The 18,560-nt window shown below is 36.9% G+C and overlaps 2 protein-coding genes across 8 annotated transcripts in view; one reads left to right on the top strand and one right to left on the bottom strand.

Moving 5' to 3' along the window:
• bcar3 (BCAR3 adaptor protein, NSP family member) overlaps positions 1-11,607 on the top strand; it is a 153,889-nt gene extending 142,282 nt beyond the window's left edge. For 3 of the 4 annotated variants that reach the window (XM_087263752.1, XM_087263753.1, XM_087263754.1), the window contains 6 exons: positions 2,065-2,768; positions 5,096-5,211; positions 5,617-5,788; positions 5,908-6,019; positions 7,704-7,910; positions 10,720-11,607. In XM_087263752.1, coding sequence (XP_087119878.1) covers positions 2,065-2,768; positions 5,096-5,211; positions 5,617-5,788; positions 5,908-6,019; positions 7,704-7,910; positions 10,720-10,895 — 1,487 coding nt within the window. In that variant the 3' untranslated portion in view covers positions 10,896-11,607. 4 annotated transcript variants of the gene reach the window in all.
• Positions 11,608-13,627: 2,020 nt separating this feature from the next.
• fnbp1l (formin binding protein 1-like) overlaps positions 13,628-18,560 on the bottom strand; it is a 100,365-nt gene continuing 95,432 nt past the window's right edge. For 2 of the 4 annotated variants that reach the window (XM_087263163.1, XM_087263164.1), the window contains 2 exons: positions 16,982-17,140; positions 13,628-14,896 (listed from right to left, as the gene is read on the bottom strand). In XM_087263163.1, coding sequence (XP_087119289.1) covers positions 14,889-14,896; positions 16,982-17,140 — 167 coding nt within the window. In that variant the 3' untranslated portion in view covers positions 13,628-14,888. 4 annotated transcript variants of the gene reach the window in all.

Raw genomic sequence — 18,560 nt, 5'->3', positions numbered from 1 at the left:
GCTTTAATATTGTTTTGCTGTTGTTGTTTACCGTATCGCATTAGATGTGACATGCTTTATATAGACTTTAAATATGACAGAATTTATATATCATAAGTAACCATTAAGTTTGTGATCATTTACTTAAAAAACAAAACCTTTTTTTATTTTATTTAGTTCAAAAAAAGTCAAAACTGAATCCACCCTTGTGATGGGATCAGGATAATCCTGTTTTTTTGTGTCAAATAGATCCCAATTTGAGTTCAAAGTTTTGCATAACCCAAAGGGCAGGTTTGATTTAAATCCAATGTAAGATTGAATTACGTGGTCTGATCTTAATACAAAATTCCTGTTACTTTTGAAAATCCCATTTCCAAGATTTGATCCAATTCGTGATCCAAAATCCCACTGGATTACTGTTGAAAAACTGGGCCCTGCAGAATAAACTATTGTTATACAGTGACTTGCCTAATTACCATAACCTGCCTAGTTAACCTTATTAACCTAGTTAAGCCTTTAAATGTCACTTTAGGGTGCATACTTGTATGTTGGAAAATATCTGGTAAAATATTATTTACTGTCATCATAACAAAGATAAAATAAATTAGTTATTAGAAATGAGTTATTGAAACTATTAGAAAATTGTTGAAAAAATATTTCCGTTAAACAGAATTATATAAATTATGTTCTATCAAAATATATAGGGGGGGAGGCTAATGATGCTGACTTAAACTGTATATATCTTACTGATATTATAATAAGCCTTAAACATATTGTTTAATTGTATTGTTAAAATCTCTTTTAAGCTTTTTTGGGATTTATCCTTTCAAGTAATGTGTGAAACATGACTGTCTGTGAATTCAAAAGGTCTTCAAAGTTTCAAAGATCAAAGTGGACAATAAAAGGGAGATATTGTCTTCCAAAAGAAAGAACTGATTGTGATCTGAGTCAGTAATTGCAGTTTTTTTTCCATGAGGATTGCTTTACGAAAAGCGTTGTGTATTGTTGTTTTTTTATGCTGGTGCCAAACCCTTACTTTTAAAACAGTAGCAGTGCCTAAATGCAGCCTGAAACCGATTGGGACCCAACATTATGATCCATCTGACCAATCAGAGCAGAGTAGGCTCTCAGAAAGGAAGGGCTCAGAGACCGGATTCCTTGAAAGAACCATTTTAGATGGTTGCTAAGCTGAAATACAGTTATACTGTAGGTACATGCTGCTAGACCATGGATGAATGTATAAATAATAATAATTATAATAGTAATAATAAACAAAAAAAAAACTTAAGGATTTGGTTGAAATGTGTAAGAAACTACACACTGGAACTGGCTGAGGTCAAGAATCTGACAAATGTTCGACATCTTAACAGTGTCTTTAAGTGTGGGAACCATTCCAAGTGAAATAACTAACTCTGCTCTGCTCTTGAATTATGAGAAAACTTAAACAAATTGCACAGCTGAGGTATATTTTACTTAAATTCTAATAATTTAACAGCTCATCATCAAATTATTATTCCAGGGACGGATTTAGTGATTTGGGTGCCCTAAGCAATTCCAACTATTCCAAAAGATCTAAAATGCACGTTTTGTACTTTCATTTATTTTGCAGTTTTTTTTTCTTATATCACTCGGTCTCCTTTTCTACATTTTATCTTAATGCAAAATAATAACAACATGTAAAGCATTTTGTAACATCTTGTAAAACCTTTTAATTTGAAGTCATAACAAAAAATTGAATGATTGAAAAATGTAACTAAAAATAATAAATGAAGTATTTTGTTTGTAAAACTAAATCTTTCCTGATTTGACCGGTCCATGATTGAGGGTGGGTGACACATTTGCGCAGATGTAATGATTACATTCAAATGAAAAATTTCAGACCCTCACCATACAAATTACGATAGAAAACAATGTTATATATATAATTTATAGGTATAATTCTAGGTATTTATTTGGGGGCCTCTAAGCGGCTGCTTACCTTGCTTATTGGTTAAATCCACTCTAGATTATTATTATGGACTTTATTGTACAATTTGATCAAAAGAGTGATGAGATGAATTATTGAACACATCCTTCTGTTTTCAGGCTCTAGGCCCCAGGCTCAGGTTCAGCATATGGAGCACCAGCCGTGCCCCAAATCCCCAGTTTTTCGAACGGGAAGCGAGCCAGCACTGAGTCCCACAGTGCCACGCAGAATGGCCTTTGACACTCTGCCTGGTGAGGCCATCCGCGGCTCTGACAGCCAGCTGTGTCCCAAACCACCCCCTAAACCCAGCAAGGTCCCCACAGTAAGAGTACCGTGCATCCCAGGCCTGAAAACCCTTGTCGTCCCACCTGTCCCTCCAGTCAAGCCCCACAAGCACAGACCTTCACCCCAGCAGCAGCAGTCAGGCAGTCCAGAAATGAGCTACTGTGAACTGAGTCCATGCAGCCCTGCTGACTGGGAAAAGATGAACAGCTTACAGGCTAATGGATATGTGGAGAGGCTAAAGACAGACGGCAGCATTAAACTAGACCGCAGCTCCTACCACAATGCCATTGAGGCCTTAGACAACGACAGCGAGGAAGACACCGAAGAGGATGCGGATAAAGAACAGAACGGCAAGAAAGCTTTCCAAAAACCTGTGTTTGAAACTAAATCAGCGTTCAGACCTGCAGATGTCAACTTCAGGCTGCTGCCTAAGGAGAACAAGCCTCTGGAGATGACGGTGCTGAAGAAAGCCAAAGAACTGCTGGTCAGTCAGGATCCAAAGACCATCGCCAAACACATCCTGCAAGCAGACTGTCAGGTAATCTTCATCATCCCTGGAGGCAATATGAAGTCAAAGTTTATTAGCTACTTAATATGTATCCTGTATTATTGCCAAATGACTAAATAATTATTTATAAATATACTATTGCTGATTTTTAATTCCTGCTCATTCATAGCTTATTAAAGGTTTAATTACTTGCATGTCTTAAATGCTAGTGTACACTTTACAAACAGCCACATTAAAAGCTCTTTTACTACAGGGCTTATATGGAATATATACAGTAGTCAGCATTTGATATAGACCATCACCTTTCATCAAACTTGTCCTAAAACTACATCTATTCTTTTCCTAGTAAAATTTTGACATGATTTATATTGACTTCAAATGTTGACTACTGTACTTGCATGGAATGCTTGATTCTAGTTGGCCGATGAACATTCTAATATCCTGCAGCACATCATGATTTTCCCAGGTACAATGCGATCCTGGATTAATATGTTGATCTTGGAACATCATTTTTGTGCAAAAATGCAATTCATACATAACCATACTACTAACCCAACCATAACTGTAAATTATTCCCAATACTCGTGTAGAAGTGCATAAACCTAACCATAAGCCTAAACTTGACATAAACAGTAAACATATCTCTTAATTCTGATTGGCTGTTTGGAATGTTGTTCCAGGATCAACATAGATGTTAATCCAGGAACATGTCCTACTTGTTGAAATCAGGTTAGGCTATTCTGCACTCTTGGCTCTGGACCACATTACGGTCCCCTGCAATTACGGTGAATTATTTAAGTTATTTCACAGCCCACAACTTTCAAGTCAAATGAAAAATTAAAAAAAAATTAAAGCTTTCGATGAGATGTGTGGAAATAAAATAAATAAAAATCTGACAGATGTCTTAAAAGGCACCTATGATGAAAATCATTTTTTGAAAGCTGTTTGGACAGAACTGTGTGTAGATACAGTCATATTGTCATGATATAAAGACAATAAGTCTCTTTTAAAAAATTTCTGACATTAAATCAATCATCAAATGTGATCTTGTTTTTTAAAACAGTGCATGTTTGTAATAAAGACGGTAAAATCAATGTAATTCATCATCACAGCCACATGTCAGTTCAATTATAAAAGAAGACACTTAAATCCTGGATTGTGGACGTTAAATCAGGTTTATTTTCTACATTAACATAACGGATATTCATACAGCAGTGGATAATAACGTGTATCCTGTTACATTTGCTGTGCAAAAACAGTGCAAAGTTAAACTATGTGTAAACTTTATAACGACTCATCATTGCAGAAAGGCTTGAATTAACGCCTCAACAAATACATCAAATAATCATTGGGAAAGATCTTACTGTAGTATATCTCCCAAACATTACATGAGATCTCCATTCATGTCTGTCACTGTGCTGTTTATCTGATGTAGCCGATGCAAAGATTGAGACACTCTGAGAGGCACGTGGGAACTAGGATTAAAGGCACAGGCAACAAAAACAGATACATAGTGTTCAGAGCAGAAAATTCCAATATTCTGAAAGCTATAATAAATCATCTGATAAGTATTTTAAACTGAAATTTTACAGACACATTCTGGAGACACAAAACACTTCTCTTAAATCTGGGAAAAGGGGTAAAATAGGTGCCCTTTAAAATAAAATATCTGAACAGTGTCTTTAGGTGTGGTAATCATAGTATAAGCGGAATAATTGACCCTGCTTGATTAAATAACACAAAACACACACACCCAAGGTGTTTCACTAATAATATTAATAACTTAATGGCCCGTCATCAGCTATTCTTCACATATCAGCTAATATAATATTAACCACAGAACGGATGACTAGACTGTACATCAGATAGCTTTTGATTTCAATAAAATGGAAGCAAAATTTAAAAAAGGAAACCAAACATAGAACAACAAAAGGAGAAAAGTCAAGATGAAACAGAATTAGGGCTTGCCCCCCCACACCCACTTGCTGAATACAATCATGAGCAACCGCTCTGTAATTAGTCTCATTATATGACTCAGCCTATTCTTCAGGTTAGAGACTGGTTCTTCCAGCCAACCAGAGGACCAGAGCACAGTCGTGCAGTGGCTAAAAGTGGACGAATCCAATTTTATAAAGGCACACGTGACTCTCCACATTGCCTTCTGCTTATGAAAGAGGCTTCAGAGTGTTTGTCTGTGTTTTTGGGAATTACATCTTAAGCCGTTTCATTAAATCAGTCACAGGAAAACATTATGAACAAAAAACAAAACAAAGTAGACTCTATGCAATCACTGCTTTACTACTGTTGATTAGGGATGATACAACCTTTAATGCTAATGCTGTGTCTTCGTGTTACAGGTTGCCAGGATACTGAATGTTTCTGAGGAGGTGAAAGGTCAGATGGGTGTGAGCTCCGGGCTGGAGCTGGTGACCCTTCCTCATGGACGACAGCTGAGGCTGGACCTCATAGAGAGGTAAACAGATGCAGTCAACACGTCATGATGGCTCACTACAGACATCTTTCTTAAAGAAATAAAGCATTGTGTATGACATACAGCTATGGAAATGGAATTTTTTTCTGGATTTATCATTTATAATTTGGTTTAAACATAATAGATTGACAGGATTTTTTGCTGTATATGTTTTATTGACGCTGGAACGACTGCTAGCCTTTGACTTAAATTTCAGAAATAACCAAGGACCAGTTTAGCAACAAAAAACTAAATAAAAACAATTGAAAACTAAAAAAGCCACTAACTTCTTGCATGTCCTGAAAACAAATTTCCGAAATACCCTCCATTTTCTACATTAATGACCACAGACGGCAATCTGCAGTGTCCAAAGACATTAAACATGCATGGCTGGATCTTCTCTAACAGGCATAACACTATGGCGATCGGAGTGGCTGTGGACATCCTGGGGTGTACAGGAAGTCTGGAGGAGCGAGCAGCCACACTAAACCGGATCATTCTGGTGGCTCTGGAGCTCAAAGACTCCATGGGGGATCTTTATGCCTTTTCCTCCATAATGAAAGCACTGGACATGCCTCAGGTACCCAGAGGCTTCTTCTATCTGCCACTTTCTATTAACTTACACTACCGATTTTTTTTTACCCCTCTGCATGTGGTCATATGGAGGCTTTTAAACTGTGATGTGTCTTGTATGAACAGATTACCAGACTGGATCACACATGGACTAGCTTGCGGAGGAAATATACACAGACTGCCATCATTTATGAGAAATCTTTAAAACCGTTCTACAAAGGACTCTATGAAGGAGGTGGTGAGTATTTGACAAAAGAGCATGTTTAAAATGCCTCATTTTAGTTCTCTTACACCACCTGACAAAAGTCTTGTTGCCTAGCCAAGTTTTAGGACTTTTAGTTGATCATTTGGTATCAGAAGTGGCTGATATGAAAGGCAAAGGCCTCTAGATTACACTTATTTTAGCAAAATAAAATATGATCATGCCTTGATTTTTACTTATTTACTGTAATTAGGACAGTAAGGACTGCCTTTGCTTAGACAAAAGTATTGCCACTTCACAGAAATAATGTACAGTATAGAATATAAAGTCATGCTGCAGTGAAAAAAGAATTAATATTGTGTCTGACTCCCATGAGCTTGGAGGACTGCATCCATACATCTGTGCAATGACTCAAATAACTTATTAGTAAAGTCATCTGGAAGGGCAAAGAAAGCGTTCTTGCAGGACTTCCAGAGTTCATCAAGATTCTTTGGAATCATCTTCAATGCCTCCATCTTACCCCAGACATGCTCAATAATGTTCATGTCTGGTGACTGGGCTGGTCAATCCTTGAGCACCCTGACCTTCTTTGCTTTCAGGAACTTTGATTGTGGAGGCTGAAGTATGAGGAGAGCTATCTTGCTGAAGAATTTGCCCTTTTCTTTGGTTTGTAATGTAATTGGGCAGCACAAATGTCTTGATACCTCAGGCTGTTGATGTTGCTATCCACTCTGCTGATCTCTTGTTAATGAATGTGACACCAAACCATTTTCCTTCACCAAACTTGACTGATTTCTGTTAGAATCTTGGGTCCATGTGGGTTCCAATAGGTCTTCTGCAGTGTGTGATGATTTGATCAGTTGGAAAGATGATTCATCTGAAAAATCTACCTTCTGCCACTTTTCTAAATGATCAACTAGAAGTCAAGTTATGATTTGTTGCTCTTACTACTGGGATCAACGACAAGACTTTTGTCAGAGAGAAGCATCTAAATTCACACACTGAAATGTTGTTTTAAAAGGAATAGCTTGCGTAAATTTTTTTAATTCTGCCCTTATCCTTCAGTTGCTTTGAACCTATTTGAGTTTCTTTCTTTTGTTGAACACAAAAGATGATATTTAGAAAATGCTGGTTGCTGGTACCCATTGACTTCCATAGTAATTTTTTCCAACTATAAAAGTCGATGAGTATCAGCAATATTCAGAATATCTTCTTTTATTTTGCGTTCAACAGATGAAACTCAAAGGTATAGAACCACATGCGGCCGAGTATAGATGAGGTCATTTACATTTTTTCCTATGAGTGCAAGTAGTGTAACCAGATAAATAACCAGATTACACACTTATTTATACAAAAAAACAGTTAATGTTGGACCCTTCACATTGTAAAGAATGCAGAACTTTCAGACCACGATGATTAATAAAATAACCTTATGAAGTTCACAACATAAACACTTGAGTGCATAAGTACATACAGTTAAAATCAGAATTATTTAATAATAATTAAAATATTTTATAATAATTCTGTTTATTATGGGCTAATAATCAGAATTATTAGCCCAAAGAATTTATCTAGACAAGAACATTTTATCAGAAATACTGTGAAAAATTCCTTGCTCTGTTGAAATATTTGAAAAAGAAAAATTTTACAGCAGGGCTAATCATTTTTGACTTGAACTGTACATAGTGTGTAATGTGGGACACAACCTCTGTGTTTCCAGCTGAAATCCCGCTGAGCAATGCCAGTGTTCCTCTGCTGATGCCGCTGCTCACCTTGATGGAGAGGCCTGCAGTCACCTTCGAGGGTATGGACGTTTGGGAAAACACCGATCAAGGCTGTGAAATCATGTTTCGGCACCTGGAAGGAGCTCGAGCGGTTGCGCGCAATGCAGACACCTACACCTGCAATGCACAGCGGATCCTCCAGGGTAAATCAAGGACATTACCACAGTCATTTCAACAGGAACATGCAGGACTTTAAGCCAAACACATCGATCTGATAAAACGTTTATATTAAAGACTAGAGCTCCATGAAAACACAGATTAAAAATTAGCACTTGAATTATGGATTCTTTTTAGAGGGTAAATAGCCAAAATAAGCATACAGCATAAGCAATACGGTTCAATTCACAAATGTTGGACTCGTAATATGTGGTTATCAGCTATTATCCAGTTGAAGACATTTTTTTAGAGCAGATACTGCATTAACATGAGCTACTTACTTTTGAGTCAGTCATCATTTCCTTAGTCACGTCACTCAGAATGAATCACTACAGGGATTTTCACTTTAAATTTTGGGATGTAAATCAATATAATTACCTACAGTAGGTGAGAGTTCAAAGTGGCCATTACCGCCAGAGCTAATACCGGCACCGTTTAAAATTGCTGTCGCTCTGTAAACAGACGATAAATAATATGCGGGTCACTTTGCTTGCGGATATTATTTAATTAATTTATTCAAAAATGAGAGTGTTTTACATGAAGTGGCAGTTGGTCAAATATTTGTAACATAGCCTGTAATAAATAATAAATAGCCTACTGATAAAGTAAGTTCAGGTGATCACAAGTTCACAATCAGGTGATGTGCTCCACTGGCACGATCATCTTAATATTCTTTTGCTGTTTTTCATATCCGCACGTTTAGGATATGAGGTAATAACATCGCCATGATGGTCAAAGAAATCAAAACATTATTTTCACCCCAACTCAACTTAATAGGGCACTAAAGGCTAAAAAACTTAATTCTTGTATTTGCTTTTTGAAGCCTATGGCTATACTTCTCACCATGTATCTTTTTTAAAACATACAGTATAGTGTAAGAGCATGTTTATTACTAAGAAAACTAAATCAAAATTATATTTTAATTGAAAATTGAAATGAATTGAAAAGGCAAAGCTGAATATCTGTGGTTAAAGTGCCACCCAGTAGCCAAAAGCTGCTGGCGCACCAATTACCCCCATCGCCGCGGTATGAATGGCCGCATAAGGAACACATTGAAGTAGTAACATTTGTAACAACAGTTACTGATTTACAACAGCTTTTAGGACTAAAGGTTACAGTAAAATTGGCAAGTAAACCAATGTCTTAAACTTATATATAGTATACACATTTATATTTACTTCTAGTTTTATTTTCAGCAACCTAATAAGTAAATGTGTCTCTGGACCACAAAATCAGTTTTATTTTGTATGGGTATATTTGTAGGAATACCCAAAATACATTGCACCCAGGGGTTGACACCCACCGAAAGTGGGTAGATTTCAGCTCTGGCGGGTAAGACAGCCGCTCTGACTAGCCACTTTGGCTAGTTGGAAATTATTTTTAATTGGTAGTTTTCTTAAAGCAGGGTTCGATAATAAAGATGGCCCAATATGCGTGCAAATGTGATCTTAGAATCGAGAAGCAGCATGACTTACAAAAATAACTGTTTGCGCAAGCAAAAGAAAGCAGGTGAATACCTTATGAGGATGATTACATTCGTGCTCCCGTTTACTTGTGTGAAACAACCGTGCATAGAGGAAACACAACTGATGCAATTGGTTCTCTTTGAAATAGTCTGGACAAAAAGTGTTGCTCGTGTACCCACAGTCCTGCTGCGTTCAAGAGCTCAAGATTTAAATTAATATAAAATAAATATAAAGTAACACTTTTTGGTTTTGGTCAAATAATGAACAAAGTAATGGGGTTAGACTAACCATATTTTTTAACCGACAACACACAAGCCTCTCCTACAAATGGGCACTGAATTATGATCGCCGGACCTATGGTTTCTGTGCAGTTTTGCCAAAAGAGCCAGGAGTAAAAAGGTTACTATTTACCCCACCTGTGGGGCAAGTTGTAACTGACAGAGGGTTAGTTGTAACACATGCTTATGAAGTCAGATTTCACACAAATAATTTAAATTCAGTTTATTTTAAATGGTAGCTATATTTTCTCAGTAATTGGCTCAATTCTTTTTTTATTCTGAATAGCTCAGTATGGTTATTTATTTATTTGTTTATTGGATAAACGCATTTGAATCTATTTGCATTATTATCCATTTATCTATTATTATACAATGCATTTCATTGCATTATTAGCAATAAAATATTTTTTTTTCTATTAAAAAAAAGTCTCAATTAAAAAACATTTTTATTTAAACAGTTTTCAATGTTACACTCAAAATAAAAAAAAAATATTGTGTTACTTTAATTGGTGTCCAACAGTGTGTGTGGCGTAATTGTAACACCTTGTAACAACTAACCCCACTGTGTTGTGTTTTCCTCAAAATGGGCTAGCAGTCACTGTGTTTTTTATTTTTATTTTTTACATCTTTTATAATGGTTCCATTCTTTAGCTTAGAAGACAGCAATCACAACACGATAAGATTTTGTTATAAAAGACTCATCTGTCAAAATAATTACTAACCAGTTCTTGGTTCCCCGTGATTTCTTCCACTATGCATACAGTAGAGATCGGAAATCTTTTCAAATGATTTAAAATGCCACAACAACATGTTCAGTTTACAGTGTAAAATACAGTTGTTAGGTACTACTACCAGCTTTTTTCAGGTGTTCATTTGGTTGTAAAAGCTAATTGTCATACTCCAATATGACTGAACTTTGTGTGTTCTGATAAAAGATTAAAGAAAAAAAAGTTGAACAGGCAACCAAATGTAGTTGCATTATGCACATGACTAAAAAGTAAGAGTGAAACTGAAAGTGTTAATAAAATCTCTCTCTCTTTTTCTCTTTCCAGACTTCCAACCCCATGAAGACATGCTGGAGATCTTGAGGACAGATTTCCAGCTGCGTTTGCTCTGGGGGAGCAGAGGAGCTGCAGTGGAGCAGACTGAGAGATACGACAAATTCAAGCTCATCCTCACGGCCCTGTCTAGAAAACTAGAGCCTGCAGTCAAACACACAGAACTCTGAACAACCAGACACTTTATATATATATATATATATATATATATATATATATATATATATATATATATATATATAGATATGCATTAGACTCTGAGCAAGCTGAAACTGTTCAAAGCGCTCTGTAGAGACTAAAAAGCTCATCTGCACCTGAAAAAGACGTTCCCTGACAGATTACAAGCTTCAAAAGCTCATGATCAGATTGCAAGTCGGAAGCCATTCATGAATCATGAGTTCAAATGGCACTTGTTGATGGACTTTCTTCTATATGCACATTCCAGAGGTGTGTGCTCCACCACGCTTTTGTCTGATGGAATGGGCAGGTACCAGTTTAGCCTTCAAGAAAAGAAGGAAGAGGACCTAGAATATATCTGATGACCCGTACATCATCAAGCCCAGGAAATTCAGGTAAAGTTGGAGGCTGAGAGGTGTATGTAACACTTGAAATGACGTGATGGTCCACACCTTCAAGACGAATGTTCTTAGTGCTATGAAGGAACGGGAGAAAGTTTGTAAACTTTTAGAAATGTCATTGGTCGAACAGTGTTGATCTGTTAAAAAATGGAAAGCGATGTACATATTCATCACTAGTGTACGCACGTGAAGGCTAGTTTGTATAATATATTGTATTAAGTATTATTGATTTGTAAATAGTCACTCATAAATATTCGGAAATAAAATATGGAATAAATCTCTAATAAAAGGTTTTTTTAAATCATTACAGAAATGTTTTTGTTGTGTTTCCCGATACATCCTGTTATTCAGCAAGGATAGAGATATGACAAAGAACATACAGCATTGTCGTCACAGAAATGAATGATAATTTACAATATGTTAGAATAGAATATTCCTATTTTAAATTGTAATATCATTTCACAATATTAATGTTATTACTATGATTTGATCAAAATAAATTAACCATCATGGCAGCACTGTGGCTTAGTGGTTTGCACTGTTGCCTCTTAGCAAGAAGGTCACGGGTTGAGTTTTTGCTATGCTTAGAAAAAAAAATGCCTACATAACAATTCAAAAAACAATAAACATATTTATTGAGGTACAAACGCCTGACAATGCAACAGCTTCACACATATGACTGTAGATTTGCATGTTCTCGCAATAAAAAAGAGGGCATTTTGTAAAGTGCATGCTGAAATATATTGCTTAGGAAAATAAAGAGAAAAAGCTAAAAAAAAAAAAAATGTCCCCCTTCTCTATATATTATTATAGAATAATTATGTCGACATCAAAATAATTGAGCTCTTTTAAAGTATTGATGACTTCTGTTTACATTAGCTTGCAATACTAAGGCAACAATGCATTTTTATTTATGTATTTTATTATGATTCCAGAGAGCTCAGTTTCACTTATCAGCACCATTGTAGAGCAAAGAGAGAGCGTTCAGCTCTTCTCTCTCGTCTTAATTCAATGGGAACAGTCAGTCGAGAAGAAAAGTGTTCTTAGCAAACAGCGGGTTAACAGAGTGAATAGCGGGAGTAATCGAATGTGGAAGAGCACCCAGAAGGAGCGGGACTGAAGTAACAGACATGTCCGAGTCCGTATGGGACCAATGACTGTGGCGATTGGCTCTGACACTGTGGTGTTGTTCGTCAGCGGCGGTCACAGCTGATCCTTAATAGAGGCGGAGGAGAAAACTCACTCAGCAGACATACTCTCGTCTGTATCCAGAAGTATCGCTGTGACAGCTGAGAAGACAGGAAAAGTTACCTCATGATAGCAGGTCAGAGGTCCACAGTGATAGACAGAGAGATGGAGTTTACTTTCATATTCTCCATAACAGTGAAACAGGGCTTCTGCTGTAACTTCAGTGTCAGTGAAGGACTGTCCAGCAAACACACATGCAATTAATTGTGCAGAGTTTCTGCGTTTTTAAGTATTCAGAGTGTTGTAATTACTCGCGGAGGCCTCCCTCGCCTTAGTAAACTAACCCATTATCGGGAATATGAGATGAATAGCCACCTCACAGCAAGAAGATCGCTGGTTCGAGCCTCTTCTGTGTCAGTTGGCTTTTCTGTGTGGAGTTTGCATGTTTTTCCTGCGTTCGCATAGATTTCCTTCGGGTGCTCTGGTTTCCCCCACAGTCCAAAGACATGCGGTACAGGTGAATTGGGTAGGCCAAATTATCTATAGTGTATATGTGTGAATGAGTGTGTATGGATGTTTCCCAGAGATGGATTGCAGTTGGAAGGGCATCAGCTACGTAAAACATGTGCTGGATAAGTTGGCAGTTCATTCCATTGTGGCGACCCCGGATTAATAAAGGGACTAAGCCGCAAAGAAAATGAATGAATGAATGAGATGAATGGCGTCAGTGCGTAATCACTGTTTATAATTATTACTGAACCGATACCGAATTGTCTGCGTCTGCATCGCGGTGCACCGAAGAAACAATTAATTTCGACACCCCCAGCATCCACTGTGTAAAACATATGTTGGAATATTTGGCAGTTCATTGGGCTTTGGCAACCCCTGATAAATAAGGGACAAAGCCAAAAGAAAATGAATGAATGAATGAAATACAATAAAATCTAAAAAAAAAAAAAAACTTAACTAAAATCTCCTAAACAGTAAAATATTTGTGTATTTCAGGTTTAACGCATGACATAATGCAACTATAATACACTGCATATACAGTATCTAACTCCTAAAAATGCCCAATGCAGATGCACAGGAACAATGAAATATACATACATACAAAAAAAGACAGGATAAACGAGACAAACAGACATAAGTATTTATTTCTCAGTTGCTCTTGCTCCAAAACAAACCCCAGTATATAGTGGTCAACTTTGCCTCGCTGTACAGCACATTCACGCGAAAGAAAGCATTCACACCCGACAGCATTCACTCTCTATGACTCCAATTCAAATGCAACAGGGTAAAAAGTGCATCGATTAAGACCAGGGTCCTAAGAACAGACTTCAAACAGGAAAAGGAACTGGTTACAAAGAGATTACGGCACGGTTCTGAAAAGCAAAGCCTGAAAGTCACTTGCTTGGTTAAGAGAAAAAAAAAAAGAGTCACAATGGCACATTCATTCTGAAATAAAGATGTTAATACATACAGTTTAATATTCAAAACTAACTAGGTATATACATATGCATATACGCATCCATATGCATACACAGTTTGATAAGTAAGAATCACATTCACAAATACACGCACTTGAGATCAGATTCTGGAGACGTGTGGTCCCTTGTTAGGAGGCAGTGAGCATGTCTTTCAGCACGTGACACCGGGAGCTGGACAAGAAATGATGAAAAAAAAGCACCGCAGAGAGCTGGCAAGCCCACCTTTATGGGCATTGAGGATCAGATAGACCCCTATAGGGTTTTGGTTTCCATACAGAGGCCTGTCATTAAGGCGGAGATGACGGGTCGGTGTTCAAGGTCCTCGCTGGAGTTTCCTCTGCTGGTTTGGTTCCCCCTGCTGGTCAAGATCCTCCAGACTTATGCAGAGGGGGGTGGGGCAAGTGGTGGATGTTGCAGTGGGGACTGTCGCACCATGCCTCCTCTACTCTGATTGGTCATGCTTTTGAAAGTTACGCCATGGTTAAAATGGAATGCATCAATGAGCAGAAACAAAAAGTGAAAAATCAAACAAATGAGATGAAAGTGGTTGGATAAGTGGTTAGATCCTACTAAGGGGTCGAAGAATGAGGAATGAAATCATGCAGGAGCATGTCATGATGAACATGAGAAGATGGTAGAGGCAAACATGTTAGTACCAGGTTATGACTGACTCTCTTTGGGTTTTCTATTATTGCTCAAGAACATCTTTCCTCGTTCTCCCATGCCCTCCATGCATATCCCTGGAACATCTGCTGCAATGGAATGATGTTAATGGCCATGACACAAACAGCATGCAAACATGCAACCTGCCCCAACACGATCTCGCTCCTAAATTCGCCCCACCGCCCCACTAACAGACCCACAGCAGTGAGCCCCGTCCACCAAACACCACAGAACCCCAATCATCCAATCAGGAACCTGCAGCCACAGAGAGAAGAGAGAGCACAGAGTCACTGAGAGCTCCAATGACAACAAAGACTGACCAGAGACAGAGACCAAAGACAGAGGTGCTGCTCTGAAGTTACCATTCAACTTGGAATTATTATATTCTTCAGGCTGCATACTAAAAAAGTAGTTTGTGTCTCTATAAGGGATCTGCTAATTAGGAACAATTCAACAGCAAGAAATAAAAGGGTTTGTTTATCCCTAAATGAAAGCTCTGTCATCATTTCTTCACATTAATGTTGTTATAAACTGATGAGACATTTGTTCATCTTCAGAACATAAATGAAGGAGTCACACTTTACCTTGAGGTTTCATTAACTAATACATTGAAGGTACTTGTACTGATACAATAAAAGCCATTGTAATTAAATTAGTGATGCATGATATATCAGCAACAATTTCAGGAGTTGGCTGATAAATGCATATTTGTACTATAATTGTTATTGGTCCAAAAGATATAATTTATCAGCTGATGACCTTTTGGAATAAAGTTTGTGACCCACCATTTTTGTTTGCATTAGTGAATGATCCATACATAGGTTATTATCTTCTAAAGTTTAACTATGACAGGGTTTCTGCAGATTTCTTCAAATCAATTTTAAGACGTTTTAAGAGCATTATGAATGAAATCTTAGACATATGCAGGGCTAAACACTAAGGATTTCTTCTAATGGCCTGGTTACTTCTGTAAATAGTTTTTGTATCAATGGATGATAATATAAATGATGGGTTGCTTTAGCTTTCTTTCTCTGATTAGGAAATTTAATGTGAAGAATTTGCTGTGAAAAATGAATAACAGCTGTTTTGAATTGCATCTCTTTGTTCTGAGATGGATTATTGGTGATTGTGTGTCAGCCCAATTGGGTAGCTTTAGTTGGACAGAAAAATTTGTTCAAAAACTAATCAAAATGATTTAAGACCTACAACAGTGAATTCAAGACTTTGAGGCTATTATTATTATTTTTTTTAATTCAAGACTTTTTAGGACCCTGCAGACACCCTGTATCAGTATTTTTCAGTTGTAGAGATATTACTAAGAGATTAATCCAGGACTTTTGAAGAAATTTGATATTTTTTTTAAATATCGACATTAAATAGCAATCAGCAAATAATGTTTTCAGTATTCAAATATGGATACAAATAATGCGTAATCATGCTTGCTTGAGGTGCACGAGCTATTAAGGTTTATTCTTGTAAATTCTAATTTTAGCTAGAACCAGTGTGGTTTATTATTGAGTCAATAAGGAATAGATTAAGTTATGTTCATACTTTCAGATCAATGTCTACATGAATAAATAATTTGGCTAATCATGTCTCTTCAAAAGACTTAAGAGCTTGATTTATATGGATTTATTTTCTGACCTCTCTACAAACATTTTGGGTGAAATGTTTTCGATCAAAAACTGAAATCAATCAGCATTTATTCGATGAAATCTGAATTTGTGTTCCCAAGAACAACATCATTAGGGTGAGTACATGACAGAAGTTTCTTTTTGGGACCGTTTAACCCTTCAATACTTCAGAGAAAGGTGGAACAACTGGAAACCGCATGGACTGAACGTCAGAAGCACATCAAAACAAACAGAGCAAATGATTGGACTGTGGAAACGAGCTCCAAGTAGAACGTACTTTACTTTCAGCATGCATAAAAAGAAAAATCTCAACAATTAAGAGCTGATTGCAGTGTGACAGGCTCTTATTATTATCATTATAATGAGCAAATCATCTCTCAGACAACAGACATTTGAAAAAATCCCAATGTGTTTTGTTCAGGTTTGCTCTGACGATAAAAAAAAAAAAATGATTAAAAACATTTATTAAAAAAGCTCATAAAAATCTCTACAGTTCTACAGATTGATCCACTGTGCCGCAGTGCAGAGAGGGTAAAGTCACTTCAGACAGTGTGTGTGTGTGTGTTTGTCCTTGAGCTCACACAGTGAACAAAATCATATGGCAGTCAGCCGAGCTGCGCTTGATGAGTCACGGTAAATCTGACACACGCTCCTCATGTGTGATGTCATGGCAGGCATAGGTGATGTCATATGTAGGTGACCGCACCTTTGCTGTTTTTCTCCATTGTGATCTCCACGTAGGATGTGGGGACGTAACCCTCCTCTCCGCTATTTTTCCGAACCCGTGTCCAGCCATCTCCTTTATCCTCCTCTATGACGTATAACACCTCGTTCTCGTTCATCACCAATGTGCCTTCATTAGATCCTAAGAAAAAAATGCAAGTGTACTTTAACTGCATTCAACAGAAAGTCAATAGATTTTAAAGCAGTTTAAAGGTGCAGTACGTAAGTTTGACACCCAGTGGTTGAACTAGGTACTACATTCCTGGATCAAAACAGACGCAAGTGCAGGTTGCCAGAAATACCAACAGGAGCAAATCTAACGATCGAGACTACAGGTTGATTTAAATTGTGTTCTAACTACAAGCAACAGCAAGCGATAGAAGGAATATTTTCCATATTAAAATGAGTTTTTGTTCTAACCAACACCTTGAATTGATATATTAGAAACGGCTTCTATTACTTGCAACTGAACAGCAGAGAACTGAAAATAATCACCTCAGGTACACCTCATGTGCTTTATTCAGTGTTAAATGCGAGTTTAAATGCCATTTTGAATCGAATTTATCGCCATACTACTGAAAGCAGCAGCAGATCAGATCTTGAAAATAAAATGAATGTGTGAAATTGAATGCAAACCAACGCGAGTGATTGAGCATCTATATTTAATAATCTTAAAAAGGTTTATGTATTAATTCGATTAAAAATCTTACCATTTTGTTGGAGTGCAGTAAGTACACTACTCTGTGCTCGTGAATGGCTGTATTTAAATTTATGTTGTGTTTCGTCTGGTGCAAACAGCCAAATTGCTTATCACTGCAAATCGCTTCACGTAGTGTGTGTTTTGACACAGGGTTAATAATGTAACCTGCTCACCTATTATTTACGTTTGTAATATTTTTATTATTTGCTAATTGATAACTTTAAGTGGAACTCTGAATCTGCATGTCATTTCGAGTCTGCTATTGCCCACTGAAGGTCGATTTCGGTCACGGATGTGTGCTCTCAGAGCCTTTCTGAATGAATGAATGAATGAATGAATGAATGAAATAAGCTGTTTTCCAACAAGGCAACCTGGGGTGCTGAAATATAATTGGCCAAACTGGCAGTGGGTGGGTAAAATAAGCAAAACAAAGACAGCCGTTCTGGCACGCAAGGCACATTTTCAAAGCAGAATATCCGACTTCAGCATTGTTTTTCAGATAATCAGAATGTTCATTTAGCATGTTTCTTAAATATCTGCAAACATCTTACAGTATATTTATCTTTTACAAAGAACTTTAACAAAGATATTTCAACACATATTCTAGTAACATTAATTAGAATACATTGAATAAAATCTGTTTTTAAAACATTACTTAAGATATTTTTAGAGAAGCTTTCATGTGCTTTTAAATATTTCCTTATTTTTATTAGACTAGCTTTGTCAAGACTTGTCTATGCATGTATCCTTGTATGCATCTTGTACTTTACTTTTTATTGGTTTGTAAAGCGCTTCGAGGTGCTGCTTTTAAAGGCCCTATATAAAATAAAGTTTAGTATTACTATTGTTACTACTACTACTA

The sequence above is a fragment of the Danio rerio genome, chromosome 8 (assembly GCF_052040795.2).
Source record: "Danio rerio strain M-AB ecotype USA chromosome 8, GRCz13ab, whole genome shotgun sequence".
NCBI lineage: Eukaryota > Metazoa > Chordata > Actinopteri > Cypriniformes > Danionidae > Danio > Danio rerio.
The sequence above is the reverse complement of the archived record's forward strand: the minus strand, read 5'-3'. Positions and strand labels throughout refer to the sequence as shown.